This window comes from Pecten maximus, chromosome 8 (genome assembly GCF_902652985.1).
Source record: "Pecten maximus chromosome 8, xPecMax1.1, whole genome shotgun sequence".
Taxonomy (NCBI): Eukaryota; Metazoa; Mollusca; class Bivalvia; order Pectinida; family Pectinidae; genus Pecten; species Pecten maximus.
Genome location: NC_047022.1, coordinates 17,010,535 through 17,026,559, shown reverse-complemented (window position 1 = coordinate 17,026,559; position 16,025 = coordinate 17,010,535). Strand labels below are relative to the sequence as shown.

General features: G+C 34.8%; 1 protein-coding gene across 1 annotated transcript; it reads left to right on the top strand.

The window, feature by feature from the left end:
* Positions 1–281: 281 nt before the first annotated feature.
* Positions 282–13,045, top strand: LOC117332157 (solute carrier family 13 member 2-like). The gene is made up of 13 exons (XM_033891042.1): positions 282–386; positions 1,798–1,947; positions 3,487–3,602; positions 4,464–4,609; positions 5,168–5,255; positions 5,594–5,743; positions 6,081–6,209; positions 7,002–7,088; positions 7,975–8,109; positions 8,941–9,088; positions 9,319–9,480; positions 12,164–12,301; positions 12,535–13,045. The coding sequence occupies exons 1-13, from the start codon at positions 282–284 to the stop codon at positions 12,658–12,660; spliced, it is 1,680 nt and encodes a 559-aa protein (XP_033746933.1). The 3' UTR covers positions 12,661–13,045.
* The last annotated feature ends 2,980 nt before the right edge of the window (positions 13,046–16,025 follow it).

Here is a 16,025-nt window from a genome sequence, read left to right as displayed (position 1 = left end):
GCTGTTGGTGTGAATAAATATTGAAGGCAAAGCAGAAAAAAATGCTGAAGGGTAAATACTAAACGTTATATAACAAGGAAATGAGGCACAATTTAAGGTGAAATTGCTGTACAGGTTAGGGGTTCTTCAAAATTGGCACACCTCATCATTCTTCTGTTGTTTCGCATTTAGTTTGAATACAGCCTATCGGTTATCTGGAACAAGTGTGATTATCAAGTCTACGTACTTTGAGCCGCCAGGTACATGTTACGTATAACATTACATATTTATGTTCATGAGCAATGGCGAAACACATTCTGAAAAACATATGGGGACTGAGGACATTCCTTGTTGTTGTTCTAGCACCCATTCTGTTGCTTCCTATTGTGTTTGTTGCTGAAGGCAAGGTAAGTATAGATATAGATGCTGTGAAAATAGGTCTGATACTGTCTTAAATTAAATTGGGGCATGTCTGAGTAGTTAAGCCAAGCATAACATAGACTCCCTACATTATATATACCACCTATGACCAATATTTCATGAGTAATTAACTTCCACTTGCCTGCTCTTCTTTTCCAATAAATAATGCACGTGCAAAGGTCTTATAAAAGTTGTCCCAGTTCTGCAGATGTCAACTAGATGATCTATCTTTTATCTATCTTGTTTCGTTGGAACAGAGGTGCACTGTAGCCTTCATACAAAATTTCAGCACATTTTTACTATCAAGATTTTAGACCCTTAGATCACTGACAGTCGGACGCAATTTCGCTCTTTTGTATCTACTCCCAATTAAATAGCTAAGAACAGTCCAAGTTGACGATTATATTCTTTGTGTCGTACAAGTACTACCAATGACGTGATGTTCAATTACATTTCCGTGTGGGACAATCTGTAAGGCTAACGAGCCACCAGCACTCGCCTGTCAATACACCTCATATACCATCAAGGTTAGGAACTCCATTGGCCTAATGAAACAACCCAATTTTGGGGAAATTGTGATTGTCGACAAACTGTCGGTGGAAATGGTCCCAGTCAACAGACAGATATATTTGCTTTTACTTGGTATATGGTTCAATATATATATATCACGCGGTAGAATTGTCTATTGACTTCATGGAATATCAGAAAATAGTTAGATTTCAATTAGTTGGACACCGTGACCTCCGGCGTTAACATGCAAAGTCTCTAGTGGATAGTTTAACAAATACAGCATGTCAGTACTTCAGCTTTGTCAAAATTAATCTTTGGTAGGAAACAAACTTACCTACACAACTGTTAATATCTGTAGATTATCCTGTTGGTCTCATTTGCCCATCGTAATCGCTGATCGGAAATTCTGTGTAAAACAAGGTCATGTTTAAACCCGTGTAAACATCTGTAATCTCAACGCTGATTGGGTTCTGAATTTCAAATGACCAATCAGCGTTGAGATTACATATGTATTTCATAGGTTTAAACATGGCTAAGTTTGACATGGAATTTTCGACTTTACCAACAATATTCAAAGGAGCCTTCTTTGGAAACATTTTTATGACTTATATATTTATAACGCAATTGTTGTGATAGTGAAAATGTGCCTTCCGTATACAGGGGAAACTTAACAATAATAATGATATAAAGATTGATGTCCACTTCTTGCTGTTTCTATATAACATAAATGCGTCACGGGTTCCATTTTCAAGGTTTAAAGTGCTTAGATGTTTTGTTGTTCAAGTTCTTTCGTGGCTACCTAATAATGAATTAACTTTTAGTCTAATATTTCAATATAATTCCTTTCATTGATTTTAGAGGTCATTCTCCTGCTTTTATTGTATGCAGGAGGCAAAATGCGGCTACATAATCCTGTTAGTGGCCGTTTTTTGGATCAGCGAGGCTTTGCCAATTGCTGTCACAGCCCTGCTGCCTGTGGTCCTGTTTCCTTTGGTTGGAATAGCGAGCGCTAAAGACATATCAACAGCTTATGTTAACGTATGTGATACACAATAAAAAAGAGGGTGTCATCATCATCATCATCATCATCATCATAATCATCATCATCACCATCATCATCATCATTCATCTCATGTTAAGTTAATGTGTATAATGTGTCGAGGAGTTTAAAAATCCTGTAACATGACTATTACCCAATTATATTTACATTCTGTGTTGCTTTTGCCTATAGATGTCGTTAGTGAACCAAATTGTATTTATGAGACTATACTACAATTTACAGTGATTCGGTCAGAGTAGGACTACAGCCCCAGATGTTGCTAGTCAAAACAATGGCCGCCAGTTACTTTCGGCCTCGAGAGATTTCGAATGCTAGCATTTATAATCCACAACACAAAAAATAAAGCAACTTCACAAGTTATGAGAGTAATATTTTATAATTAAAACAAAATGTAGTCAACACAAAATAACTATAAGCGCCGTTCTTGATATAAGAATTATCAAATTGTCAATGTCGTCACACTCACAGGGGCTCGTTTCCGAATTTTCAGAAATGTAAGACACGACAACATTAAAAGTCCAGTATTGATAAAAAAAATAATAATAAAAATCTTGTGAAAAATCGGGAGCATCGACATGGTTTTCGGTTGTGTATGTATATTGGAATTTAATTTTGTGGTTATTCACTGATGTTAAAGGCCTACCTTACAAAATCGAGCTTCTGTGAAGTTGAAAATCGTCTGCTAAGATGCGACTGGTTAGACTTGAATCTGTTTCAAACGAAATATCTTTGGAATCGTTTTCACATACTTTCAAGACGACTTTCATTTAGAATTTAAGAACAGATATTCTTCTGAAAATAACGTAAATCCAGTGGATAGAAACTTAAGTATTTCCGAGGAATCGAGTCTGTCCTGTGCAATACCCGTTCAAAGCCGCATCACTTCTCAATATTAACCGTATAACATTGCGCCGATAAACGGCTTAGATTTTAAACAATCAGAAATTATGCAATTGTGAATAATTTGACGATATCTACAACCGTATATGAAATAGAAAATAACGCCAAAGTGCAAAACCATTGTATGTGTTTGCTATTAATAACGACATGAAGGACTATATTAATCCTTCTGAAAATTTCGGCTGTTCCGGTATTTGAACCTGATGACGTCAGTGATAGGGGAAGCGGCAACTTTAAACGCGTCTTAAGCTACAGTAAATAAAAAAAAATATGAATGTAAATATAAGCATTGAACTGTTACCAAATGGAAGTATACAGTCGATAGAAATACATTTTGGGTGACAGATAAATATTTCATGTCGCCCTAACGGGCGACATTTTATACTTAAATAAATACCATTGGGAGATTACATTTGTACATATGTATTGCGCACGTGTACAGAGTATGCTCACTTCACATATATCATCATATCATCGCTTGGTCGGTTTATTTAATCACAGTCAACTTGAATTCCTTTTTGCGAGGAAAAGAATGGCATAGAAATGATGCTTCTCTTTTGTCTCTTTTGTTTTTTGTTATGAATGTTTGAGCTGAATATTCATATTTTCGTCCGTAGGATACGTCAATGTTATTCGTAGGAGGTCTAATCCTCGCGTATGCTATAGAGCATTGGAATATCCACAAGCTTTTCGCATTGCGAGTTCTGTTGTGGTTTGGATCGGAACCCCACTGGTAAGAAAAACAAGAGACCTAAAGATAAAAGACACTGATACATAAGGTGATTACAATAATTTACATTAAGGTACCGATTTTGTGGTTCCACATCCATTTCTAATTACCATAGTTTTAATCACCATTAACTGAATCTGTATTGAACCTAAACAAATTAGACGACGAACAAGAACACTAGCGACTTGATTATATAAAAGGTTACTTTATTGGATATGATTATTTAGATGTAGTTCGAATGGGGTGAATAGGCTACATTTCCAAGATATAATAACAAAATCATTATTCTGCATTCTGCCTCAAAATTGATAAAATTAGAGGAAATATGAACAAAAAAAATACATACTTTGATGGAGACCCATGAGAAAGTGTAGGGAGAATAAGGCCATGTGACCTGGTAGAGTAAGCGTTTTCTGTTTATCGACGACACCCGTCATAAAAATCTAGGTTAACTCCGGATCAAGTGACATCAAAATAAGAATTAATGTCAGTTCTTATCCTAATGCTGGATTTATGGGATATTCTAAATAATTATTTTTTGAGGGAAAATATGCACGATTACCATCATTTAATTAGGGAAAGATAATTGAGCTCTAATATCAGCACATAACCATTGTTGGTTCACAGCTCATTGTATTCAAATTAAACAATTCAGATTAAGCAATATAATGCGTTTATCAAAATATTTAAACGTGAACTCGGAAACTGTAAAACATAATCATTAAACTGCGATGTGTAAAAACAGTAGATGAAGGGTATTGCTACGAAGAAAAGGAAAGTTCACGAATGTAATATAAATGGTTATTATGTTTAGTATATATACAATTGCCTTCACTAATGATTAATAAAATCTCTCCTGTACAGGTTGATGCTTGGGATGATGGTTCCAACATGTTTTCTCTCCATGTGGATAAGTAACACCGCTACCTCTGTTATGATGCTCCCAATTGCCAACGCCGTTCTTTTACAGCTGAAAAATATCAATATAACGACCGAGGACACAGACACTGGTAAAGTTAGCAATTGATGCTTCGTAAATATACTACAACGCCTTTGTCGCAGAAATGCATGAAAACAAAAGAAGTGAACATTTTATAACAGCGAAAGTTACATACTGAATATAAAGGCGAAGTCCTATATTATTTACTCCAGATACAAGTAGTTATCCACTTCGAATTTGAAGAAGAAGAAAAAGAAAAATTGAAAATTTGAAGATTTGTAATGGCATGAATGATATAAATTAAAGTGTTGTATAACGCTTAGCAATAGTCTACTCCAATCCATCATAATTACTCTTTGTTAGAGATGTAGCACTTATAAAGTTTTCCATCATTACCAGATTGTGTATGTTGACTAAGATATCAAAATCATTATGATTATCAGCCTTTTATGTGTTACGTTATTAGGTATATATCAGATAAGATATAAACATGCACAAGTTCTACTGCAGCACAAACTTGCGTATTAAATGACACGTCGTCTATCAACAGCAGTACAAAGTAACATGTAGTTTACACCTCAAAGCCTTGTTTTACATTATAATTTTTTTTTCTTAATTTATTTCATAGAAAATGCTAATCAAACCTCATACCAAGACGTGCATGTCAACACTGACTCGTGTACCAAAGTTGAAGTCATTACAGCAGAAAGTGCAAGGCATGTGCTTGTTGTTTACATTAAGACAAACATTTTGATTGGCTAAATGTGGTCACGTCAAAGTCAATATTTATTTACCCGAATAAAAGTTTCTGTTATCAGGATATATATAATACAATTGCATCCTTTCTCAAACAAGTTTCATATGTAATATGAAAAAGAAAGGATGTTTAATTCAGTCAATATGATGTAATACCGACCTGTTTATTCCCAAATATTGACTCCGGGCTTCGCCCATGGTTAACATGTGATTCTTCCTGGTCATTATAACACCATATTGACCTCACCAAAGGTCCATAATTGATGAATATCAAATATGTTCTATATATGTTTAATAGTGCTCTCGATCAGGAAAAGCATGCCGATCAAAATCACCTGCGGTTATGCAAGGCTTTGTCTATGTCGATATGTTATGCTGCTAACATAGGCGGTATTGCCTCCCTTACCGGCACGGGCGTTAACGTCATCATGAAAGGTCAAACTGACATGTAAGTTATCACACTTTTGCTACTCCTTAGTCTCTCCTAAAATGGGTTTATGTGTTATTTAGTATATATCTCGGCGAATTGATATGATATAGATTTGATGTTTATTTGTGATATTATACAAAAAGTTGAATACCACCTCTTACGTACATCTAAAAGGCAAATAACTAGTAAAATCATATAAGACAGAATTTATCTAATGGCTTATTTCAGCACTTGGGACCTCTATTTTTTCATTTTTCTGCTATATGATTTTTGAACAAGAGTATACACTTTTACAGTTTACATTGCAAAACCATGTACAAATATTTACAGTACATGATTTTTTTTCATCCTTTAGACTTTTTCAGAAATATGAAGTTGAAAATCCAGTAACGTTTGCTACGTGGATGCAGTATGGTGTTCCTATCGCCGTTGTCTTGTTGTTAATGTCTTGGATCTGGCTAATTATATACTTTCTTGGATTTAGGTAAAGAAATATAACGAGAGAAATCCCATTATGCAAATTTGTACCTTTTGTATAAACAATCACACTGATAAAGAGCAGTGGTCGTATGATATATCACTTATATATTCAAAAATGATCACACGGAATTAACCCACTGTACAGAAATGTAAAACAGCAAGGGTGAACTGATAATGATTTCTCATAAGAGCGAACGATAAATATAAAGGGTAGCAGATAGAAATCCCTCTGAATGCAATTAATTATTCATCTACTTTAGCTTAAAGGAAAAAATCAGTATTGATAACACAAAATATGCAACTTTAGATATTGTAAATGAAAATTAAATGTCAATGTCAGACAATTAGCATCTTTAAAGATGGAACCTCACCAGGAGCGTATACACATCCTGTCACAAAATAATAACGTTAAACAAATAATTAAGGATTATAATTTAGAATATATTCAAACATTCATATCCTAAAAATGATTGCTCATAAGACAGACTGTAAGTCTTGAAAATCATCCATTCGGAACACACAATGAATTATCTATTCACTTTCAATTTGAAAGTTAAAAGCGGTGTTTGATGGTGGTAATAACGTAAAGAAATATAACAGTCTGCTCTTGTTTTCAATCTTTTACAATTACTCAATATCGGTAATTTTGCACTCTTTACAATGTAATTTGAACAAATTAAAACCTGGAATAAATAAACGATTTCAGATTACATCATGCTAATACATGTTACTTAAATTTTAATTCCTTATTTTACATTTTACAATATTTCCTACTTTGTGTATTATTTTCTTGTAGATCATTGTGCAAAAAACAGCCAAAGGAAACATCTAGGGAAATAAGAAATGTTCTCCGACAGGAATATGATGCCTTAGGCTCAGTTACGTAAGACATTTTTTTTTGACCAACACAATAATGATCATGTTTTGTTGACATGTACGCGTCTGTGGACATTCCCTTAAATATCCTCCATTTTGGTGATCATGGGTAACAAAAAGCAATTTTCCGAACGTTAATAAGGGTTTGTGGATTAACACGATTCCAACGAACGCGTGTCCCTGTTGTTGTTTTTTTGTTTTTGTTTTAAATTCATGTGATATTTGCTGTGAAGGCATATGGCGTAAAATTCCTTAAAAGGCTAAAGTATAGAATGAATTTATACTTTTATTGATTTATTTGGAATTCCATGTTCTCGTGTTACATGTTCTCATCAAGCCTTATATGTTATCATATCACCAAAGTAAACACTCAGAACTTCAAACGTATACAAATTACGTTATAATGTCATGATATTTCACTACCGAGATATGGCACAGTTTACAAAACTATCTTCAATATACACATACATGCGTGTGTTTGTCTGTATCTATTTGTATATTATCTTAAAACTTCGAAAAAATGCAGAGATGAAATACCGAACATAAATTGTCTGCATCAATCTTAATAATTTTAGAATGGGTGGCCTTGATCATTTTTAAAAGCCACAGACACAAAGGCGTTTACATATATCCGTAGAGCATGCAAGATTGTAAAACACAAGTGTAAATGGAGTTTTCCAATCCCTAATAGATAACATGTTAGAAATGCAGGTCCTTTTTCGTTTCTTCGTCGTCTTTAGACTATGACACCACAATATAATCAATATTAGATTGATCTATATAACCCAATTGAAGTTAAGATTTGGTTATATAGAATTTTGAAAAATGAAAATCAAGTTGAAAGATTAAAAATGCAGACACACATAAAACTTAAATTTGTATCTGTATTTCAGATTTGCACAAGGTGCAGTTATAGGCCATTTCATAGCAATGTCCTCTCTCTGGATCACACGTGACCTTGGTGGTATTGGTGGCTGGAAAAACCTGTTTCCTGAAAAGTATATTTTTATTCAAACAGAAGCGCCCCTGTGAATATGACTCTAAATGCTTTACTTGCTTGAACATACTATTGATTACATTACAAAATGGTTTCCATTTTATTTCCTAGTATACTAACTGAATAATTGTTTATGTTCCATAGAACAGTCACCGACTCTACACCCTGTATTCTTGTAGCATGCAGTCTTTTCTTCTTTCCTGCCAATCTACCGGAAATATTGCGTTTTGGTATGGGAAGTTATTTAATCCATTGAAACTTTTTATCGGAACAGTATAGATTAATATTTAATTAGACCAATTTGGGAGAAGGGTGTGCTCAAACTTCTTAGGAAGACAGATGGGACATTTGTAGACAAAATGAGAACGACGCCTCTTGCGAGAGGCAAAGTTTTGTAAGAGGGGTGAATCCAGGTCTCCCCACCTGGTTTATCTCACATGTTTATGGAAAATAAAAATGATTTTGTTAACAAACAAAACCAAAATAAAACTGTCACTTGACTGGATTTTGCAAAAGGCACACAGCATACAGCCGTATTAAAAGTACATGCGCATACATCTGTACCGCTTCGATCCCGGTTAACAAAAGTAATAGATATAAGTCGGTAGAACTTGCAATTGTTGAAAAAAAATAAAGTTTTTTCCCTGAACAATGTCACTATTCAAATGAACTAAAGAGTGACATACTGGTTAATGCAAACCTCGTGAACTAAATTCCTCCAGCAGTATCTACCATTCGCTTATATGATTTACCAGATATCACTGCCTTCCAATACCAAAGCTGAGAGTCAATAGAGAGTAGAATCTTAAAAAGACTGTTGTATCCAAATTATTATTATATATATATAATTTCCACTATCCTGACTTTGCTTTCTGCGACATGCTATTGATATTGCAGGTGGTAGTGTAAAGATCCAACCCCTAATTAATTGGAAATCAGCCGAAAAGAACATATCTTGGGGCATTATTTGGTTATTCGGAGGTGGATTTGCGTTAGCCAAAGGAAGTCAGGTATGGGATGCTTTATGATTTATTTCCATATAATCAACAATATGAATAATGATATATAATAACAGAAAATAGATAACTCAACTTTGGAGGATTATCAACGAGGCACCATTGGTTAGATTATATTTCTGGCTGTGCATATCTCCATGATCTTACATATAGCATAATTATATAGGATACAGCATTTTATTTAATTGAACACACATTACAAATACACCATTTTTACATTGCAGGAAACTGGCTTGTCAGATTGGATTGGAGATAAACTTTCGGTATTTAGTGGTCTAGATGTATGGGTTCTCAACATAATCCTATGCTACATTGTGACTTCATTCACGGAGGTGGCCAGCAACAGTGCAACTGCCACGTTAATGCTGCCAATTGTGGCACAACTCGTAAGTCTTTTAACCATTAATCTAAATAATACCATGGATTGTCAGGGAAGCGTGTGTATAATGAGTTTGAATTTGAACGAAAATGCAACATGAATGTTTATTCGCCCTTTTGTCCTGATATAGAACCAGCCCGGAGTGATTCCTTTACCTGCCTCTTAGAAATATGGCTCTCGTATGTGTGTTATAACTTATACAGTGTTAATCCAACACTGGCTGTGATATACAATAGTTTTATCGCCCAAGTGCTTCCCAACCTATGTAGAATTACAGACTATCCTACTGTTAGGGCGTCAAAATTATACCTGTTCCCTCTAGTGCATGATTTGCAAGAGGCGACTGTATTTAGGATCTTGATACTCCTATTCTTTCTGAACAACTTACAATCTTCCAAATGTCTCCCTTGACACTGGTTCACATTTGGCCTTTTCTTGAGTTTTCGCAGTTAAGAGGAATGAGGAATGCTTTGGGTTCTATATCCTTGGCGAGACATACCAGAGTCTATAGATATATAAGTAGTTGCTACTTCTGCTTAAAGGTCAACATTTTAAGAGTGGGACGACCGGTGAGTATAAGGTGACCAGGTGTTGTATTCTGCTGGGTGTCTCTCCTTTAGTGAGGTAAAACCAAAATGTCGGCCTCAGTTTCGCGCTATGACCAGGAAACAATGGAAACATACCCAAGCTTCCAAAGACATTGGTACACTCAAAACGGGTATACATCTCGCACATACGACGTTAAACCATGCAAAACAAAACAAAATCATTATTCAAGGGAAATGTCATGCTAATATTCCTTTTTATTATTCTACTTTACTCAACACAAGTCTCTAAAGCTGGAATATGTTTACAAGTAAAATTTCAACGTGATTTACTTTACGATAAGTGGGACATCAAATCCACTGCTCCGTGGTCAAGGTCAAGGTCACCTTTGCTAAAATAGCACCACAGCAAAGTTTTCGTCGTGAAGTTTCACGCATATTAGACTTGGGTGTACCGTTAGTAGGTAGGGACGTTATCAGTCAACTTTGTTGCTAGGAATTAAATGCTATGTGCAATTATTTGTAATCCTTAAATAGGCCAATAAAGCAGCTGTAAGTTAGCGAACTATTCTCAGTCTTCAGATGATCTTTACTGTGACGTCTGATACAACAACAGTATTATCAATAATTGACAAATTTAAACAGATCAGTAATCTTCGTTTTGTTTGGTTTAGGGCTGAGAGTATATACCAAGGCATTCAAGGCTTATAAATATGTATATGCCAATGGAGGAATTGCAAACGGCCTGAAAATATATGTGATCACTCATTTAAGGAATTAATACAGCACACACATTTTTTTTCCATTCCGTAAATAAACACACACTGTCGCGCAGTACGACACAACATACCTACGAGCATGGTATTTAAGTAATTTGTGACAGACAGAGTATCATTAATCTCGGCCCCAGGTAATAAATGTTAGTGCGGATTTCACCTGGAGCCGAGGATGCATTCTCATGTGCAAACGTTCATATTTAATTCATTTTGCGATCTATAAATGCATTCCAAAATAGTACCAAAATGGCACTGACCTATAGCACAAAGAATATTGTTTGATTTGTACATTGAGAAAGATTTAAATGTTTCAGTTTCATATATATATATCAATTAATTTTTATTTATAATAATTTTAATGTTTGAAGTAATAGCAGATATATCAACACTGTAAATAATCTAATATTTGTAGTTGGAATGCAATTTTCAAGCAGAATAATCGAGTATGATGCATGCCTGACAAATATTGATATTTTTTTCTGAAATAGTTCAGGTTTTTAACGTTTCAACGAGAATATCGTCTAAAAATAGACAAAGCAAAGATGGAAGATCAGGACAAAATAAACCGAAGCGGAGTTCATCTGGAAATATAGTGTCTTTAAACCACTACCCCTTCTTCTCTCACTGTCTATTATAGCCTTATATCAGTTATGTGTGTTTATGATTTTCATTACCGCTTGATATCAGGGCTGTAAATATGTAAGTGGTCGTAATAATGTAATCTAGCTGAATTAACTACCAAACTCTTGAACTTCATGAGAGTGTGTTGAAGATAAAAGCAAATATTTCAGTATAACGTCAGAACATAACGAGATCTCCCAAATGTTTTAAGTCCGTTTCTTTAATGAAATATAAAAGAAATTTGAATATATTTGTGTGTTGTTGTGTCCTCACAACATCATAGGACATATGACGCCGGTACCGTTGGACAAGAACAGAAAGTCATGAAACGACCAGTTCGTTTTTTTCCCTTACTCCTGTGTGTTTGAGCTAAAGCGTGTGGTATATCTCTTTCTGATACCCGAATGTATAGTGCTACATCACGTAAGTAAAAAATCGGGGCCGACAGCAGGAAACCTCATTCGGTCGCATTATACTGACAATGGGCGAACCAGTCGTCCCACTACCAAAACACAGGAGTAGCAAGCACTATTTTAGAGACACTTGCGTGGCTGGGTGTAGAAAGAAGAAAAAAGTTGAGATCTCAAATCAGTATGCCTCTTAAGAATGTGTATGAGGGTAGCAATTCTTACGTCCCACCGTCGGAGCATAAAGTTTTAATGAAGTATAAACATTTTCTTGCTGTCTATAATATCAAGTCCGTTCAATAAAATGATTTTATCTTCAGCTGATCTTTTTTTTCTGACAGGGTTTGAAACTAGAAGTGAATCCACTTTATTTGGTACTTCCGGTGACGATATCAGCCTCAATTTCATTTATGTTACCAGTTGCAACCCCGCCAAATGCCGTGGTGTTTTCATACGGTTACATTAAGGTTATAGATATGGTAAGCTAGTTCTAAGTACTGCAGATTATCCAACATTGTCTTTGTGTCGTTACCATGGAATGTTTCTTACGACGCAAAATCATGAGATTACACTAAACAGTTTTTAACTGATCAAACAGTTATCTCGTCTATTGTAATAAAACATCATTAATAACAAATTCAAATCAAACATTTTAAAATATTTAAAGCACGGCATTAATGACATCTTACGATTGCTTTTATTTCTTTGTTAGATCAAAACTGGACTTCTGATGAATATCGTCCCTATTCCGATCGTCGTCCTCTTGACAGAGTTTCTTGGAAATAGCATATTTAATCTGAAGACGTTTCCAATGGAATTCCGAAATACGACAGTTTAGGTTGAGTTAAAACAAGGGTCTTCGTCTCTTTGTCATCGAAAATAATATCTATGATATGAAATATAATAATTGTACAACAAGGTGTATCTCTCATGGTCAATTCAATTCTGATCACCGTAGTGTTTCTCGCAGAATATTACCTCGCTCAATCGATATATTCTCAAACTTTGAAGCATTACGCCCTGAAACAGAAGCCGTATCAAATTACATATTGTCTTAATGAGAAAAAAAATCATCACACTTTCACAGCGATGACAGAATCTGTATGACACGTGGCTTTTACATGTGCTTTGTTGAATAAAAATATATGCTAGTTATATTTCACTGGCTTTCATTTAAGATAGGTTTTGCAGTATGCTGTTTGCACTTTGCATTAATATTTAACTGTTTGACAGCTACCTGTACATCTCCACCCCATCGCCGGTACAGAACAGTCGAGAAGGCCCAGTCATCTGCACTCTTTACTTGATAAAGAAAACAGACATTTTCAAAGATCGCGAGCAAAGTTTTCATTGCTCTTTGTCTCGAAGTTAAATACTAAACACCAGAAGACGTTATCATTAAGTCCTGCACTGGTGTGGGGTAGCGGTGGCCGAGTGATTAAGGTGTCCAAACACTTTCTCACAAGCCCGCCACCTCTGAATCACGAGTTCGAAACCCACGAGGGGAAGTTGCCTGGTACTGACCGTATGCCAGTGGTTTTCTCCAGGTACTCCGGCTTTCCTTTACCTCCAAAACCTTGAACGAGGCTGTTAATAGGGCGTTAAACAAAATAAACCAAGCCTAACATCCACTGGTAATCCAACTTAAATTTCTTCACTAGAGACTAGAGCTATACTGAACCAGCGATTGAGGAACTTTTCATAGAAGAGTCGGTGGAATACAGCTAGTATTTATACGGGAGTATACACTCACATTAAGACAAATACTCCGCCTCGGGCATTCAAGTGTGACAGCAATTCTTATGTAGCATGGTTGAGTATTTTCCACGGATCCCTAAATAAGTTTTTATGTCAAAAAGGTTATTCGAATGTCCCCGCTAGGAATCGAATCCGGGACCAATGGTTTCTTTGAATGGCGCATAACTAATGAGCCAAAGAGATATTCTCCCTACTAGTATTAACCCGAATGGTCTATATGTAAAGCAATGTATATTTCAATAAACGGTTTTGACTGAACAATATGTTTGTTATAAAACATATATTTAGGTTTTAGAAATAAAATATCAAGCTGATATTGACGTCATTGAAACACATCAACATTTGATACTGTAAACTTCTATAATGACAATAACATTATGCAAATACCGATGTTATCATCCCGATCATATTGAATAAAACAAATGGCGACCGTTGGAAAAAATAAATTAGAGTAAATAGTTTCAATCATATTCAAATCCAGATTACGTCATATTTTCAAACTGAGACCCCCATTTCGGAAAATTGCCGCAAATACACCAGGCTTGAACTTGAATTGTTGTATATATTGACTCATATGTTGTAAATATTTTGGTAATAAAATATTGTTTAAGCCAACACACCAGGCACATTATGAAGTATTGAACTCGTTGACATTTAGACTTAATACGGATATATACTGTTTCCCAATGAGAACATATTGACGACTATAAAATGTTTCCATTGCCTTCGTCAACTTTTATCGTAAGAAATTGATAAACGTTTATCGAAATCGTATCATTTGGAACATAACTTTGCATATCGAATGAAATACGACATCGCAGCACCGACGGGTGGGGATTCGGGGACATCGAATATTACTTTAAACAGCAGATTTCCATAATCATAATTCTAAATGTCACGATACAGCTAAGTAAATAGCTCCCTCTCTGGTAGATACATTGTATTAGCTGATGATTTAGTAATATATATATATGTCACTGAAAATGTACGAAGATTAAACAGCATAGCCAATAAGAATTATTTTATTTCAAATTGCCATATCCCTAGTAAAAAAAACACTAATACATGTAATAGTGAGAATAGCAGAAATGCCTTTGCTACTGTGTATAAAAAGTTCTTCTATAATATTAGTTTAACATAAACAAAAACAAGTTCTGCCCTGCGAACGACACGGCTTATTCCATTTGTAAGTCACTCATCAATGTTTTTCTTTTAACGTGTTTTATAGTTACTTTATTTTTATAAAGATAATATGCAAACTTGCTCCAAATCTATGTGTTATCTATTTCTCTTCTTTGTTTTATCTGCTTCGATTCGTCATATCATTTCAATTACTTTTAAGACAATTACCGAGTCGTAATACATAACATCAGTAATCCTAGTCGTGTCTCTTTGCACAACAAACATATACAAACATGCTGTATATGACTGATACGTTCCTGAAGCTTAGACTTGTTAGATGGAAAAGGCAAAATGTTCTAGTTAATTAAAATTTAAAAGATTCAGGAGCAAATGGTCAAGATTTATCAAGAGCTCTTCGGTATCCACATTCCAAAATCACTTTTGAGTAAACTGTGTCACAAATCACGAGTTAGTAATACCGAGATAGACAGTAAACTTGGGGAAAAGGGATGGTTAACCAACAAACAAGCGATGTAACGTTGTTCGCTTGTGCAAAAGACGCCCAAAAGATTATCATCTTTCAAAACGCACTTAGATTTCGATGCCGTCGAGCCAAAATTGATTAAATTCCATTATACAGCTGTTTCGTCCTTCTATAACGCGTCAGTGATGCTAAGGGCCGAAATTATTGATCATTAGAGGAGACAAAAACTCAAAATAACTCTAAACCTGGATAAGGACGTGGAAAAGACCCATAACTCAACAATTTTCATATTTTCTTTTTAAATTCGTAACATTAGGAATAAAAAATGTTGGATAATGTGTATTATTTGTTATCATTAAAACCTAGTTCCGTGTACAAACAGAGAATATTATCAGGGTAATAGATAATGATAAAGGTATGAGTTGCTCTCTCTCTCTCTCTGTCCACAAACTGGCACATATATTATTTTAATTGTTGATATTAGAATCACCAAATAACTACTTAAAATCCTTCTTTGTTCCAAGATAAAATATGTTATGGGCGTAGTTTAACACTCACAGTCCCTCTTATTTTCCAAATATCTTCCGTAATAGATGAAGGTTTTAGACCTTTAAAACATATAATGTATGTTTCCTAAATAACTAAGCTTACAAAGTAGGACTTTCCATATTTTAATTTTACTTTTTTCGAATGAATTAACCGCTCGATGTAATTAGCATGTTTTCACCAGGACCTTAACACGTTTCACGCAATTTGAATGCCAATGGTCTGCGTTCATAAAAGAATACATTTAAGACTTATCCATTTGAAAGCGCTGCGTGATGATCATAATAGCATTG

Coding starts and splice junctions, on each gene's coding strand:
- LOC117332157 (XM_033891042.1), top strand. CDS start 282: ATGGCGAAACACATTCTGAAAAACATATGGGGACTGAGGACATTCCTT. Junction 1,948..3,486: donor TATCAACAGCTTATGTTAAC/GTATGTGATACA, acceptor TTTCGTCCGTAG/GATACGTCAATGTTATTCGT. Junction 9,481..12,163: donor TGCCAATTGTGGCACAACTC/GTAAGTCTTTTA, acceptor TTTTTCTGACAG/GGTTTGAAACTAGAAGTGAA.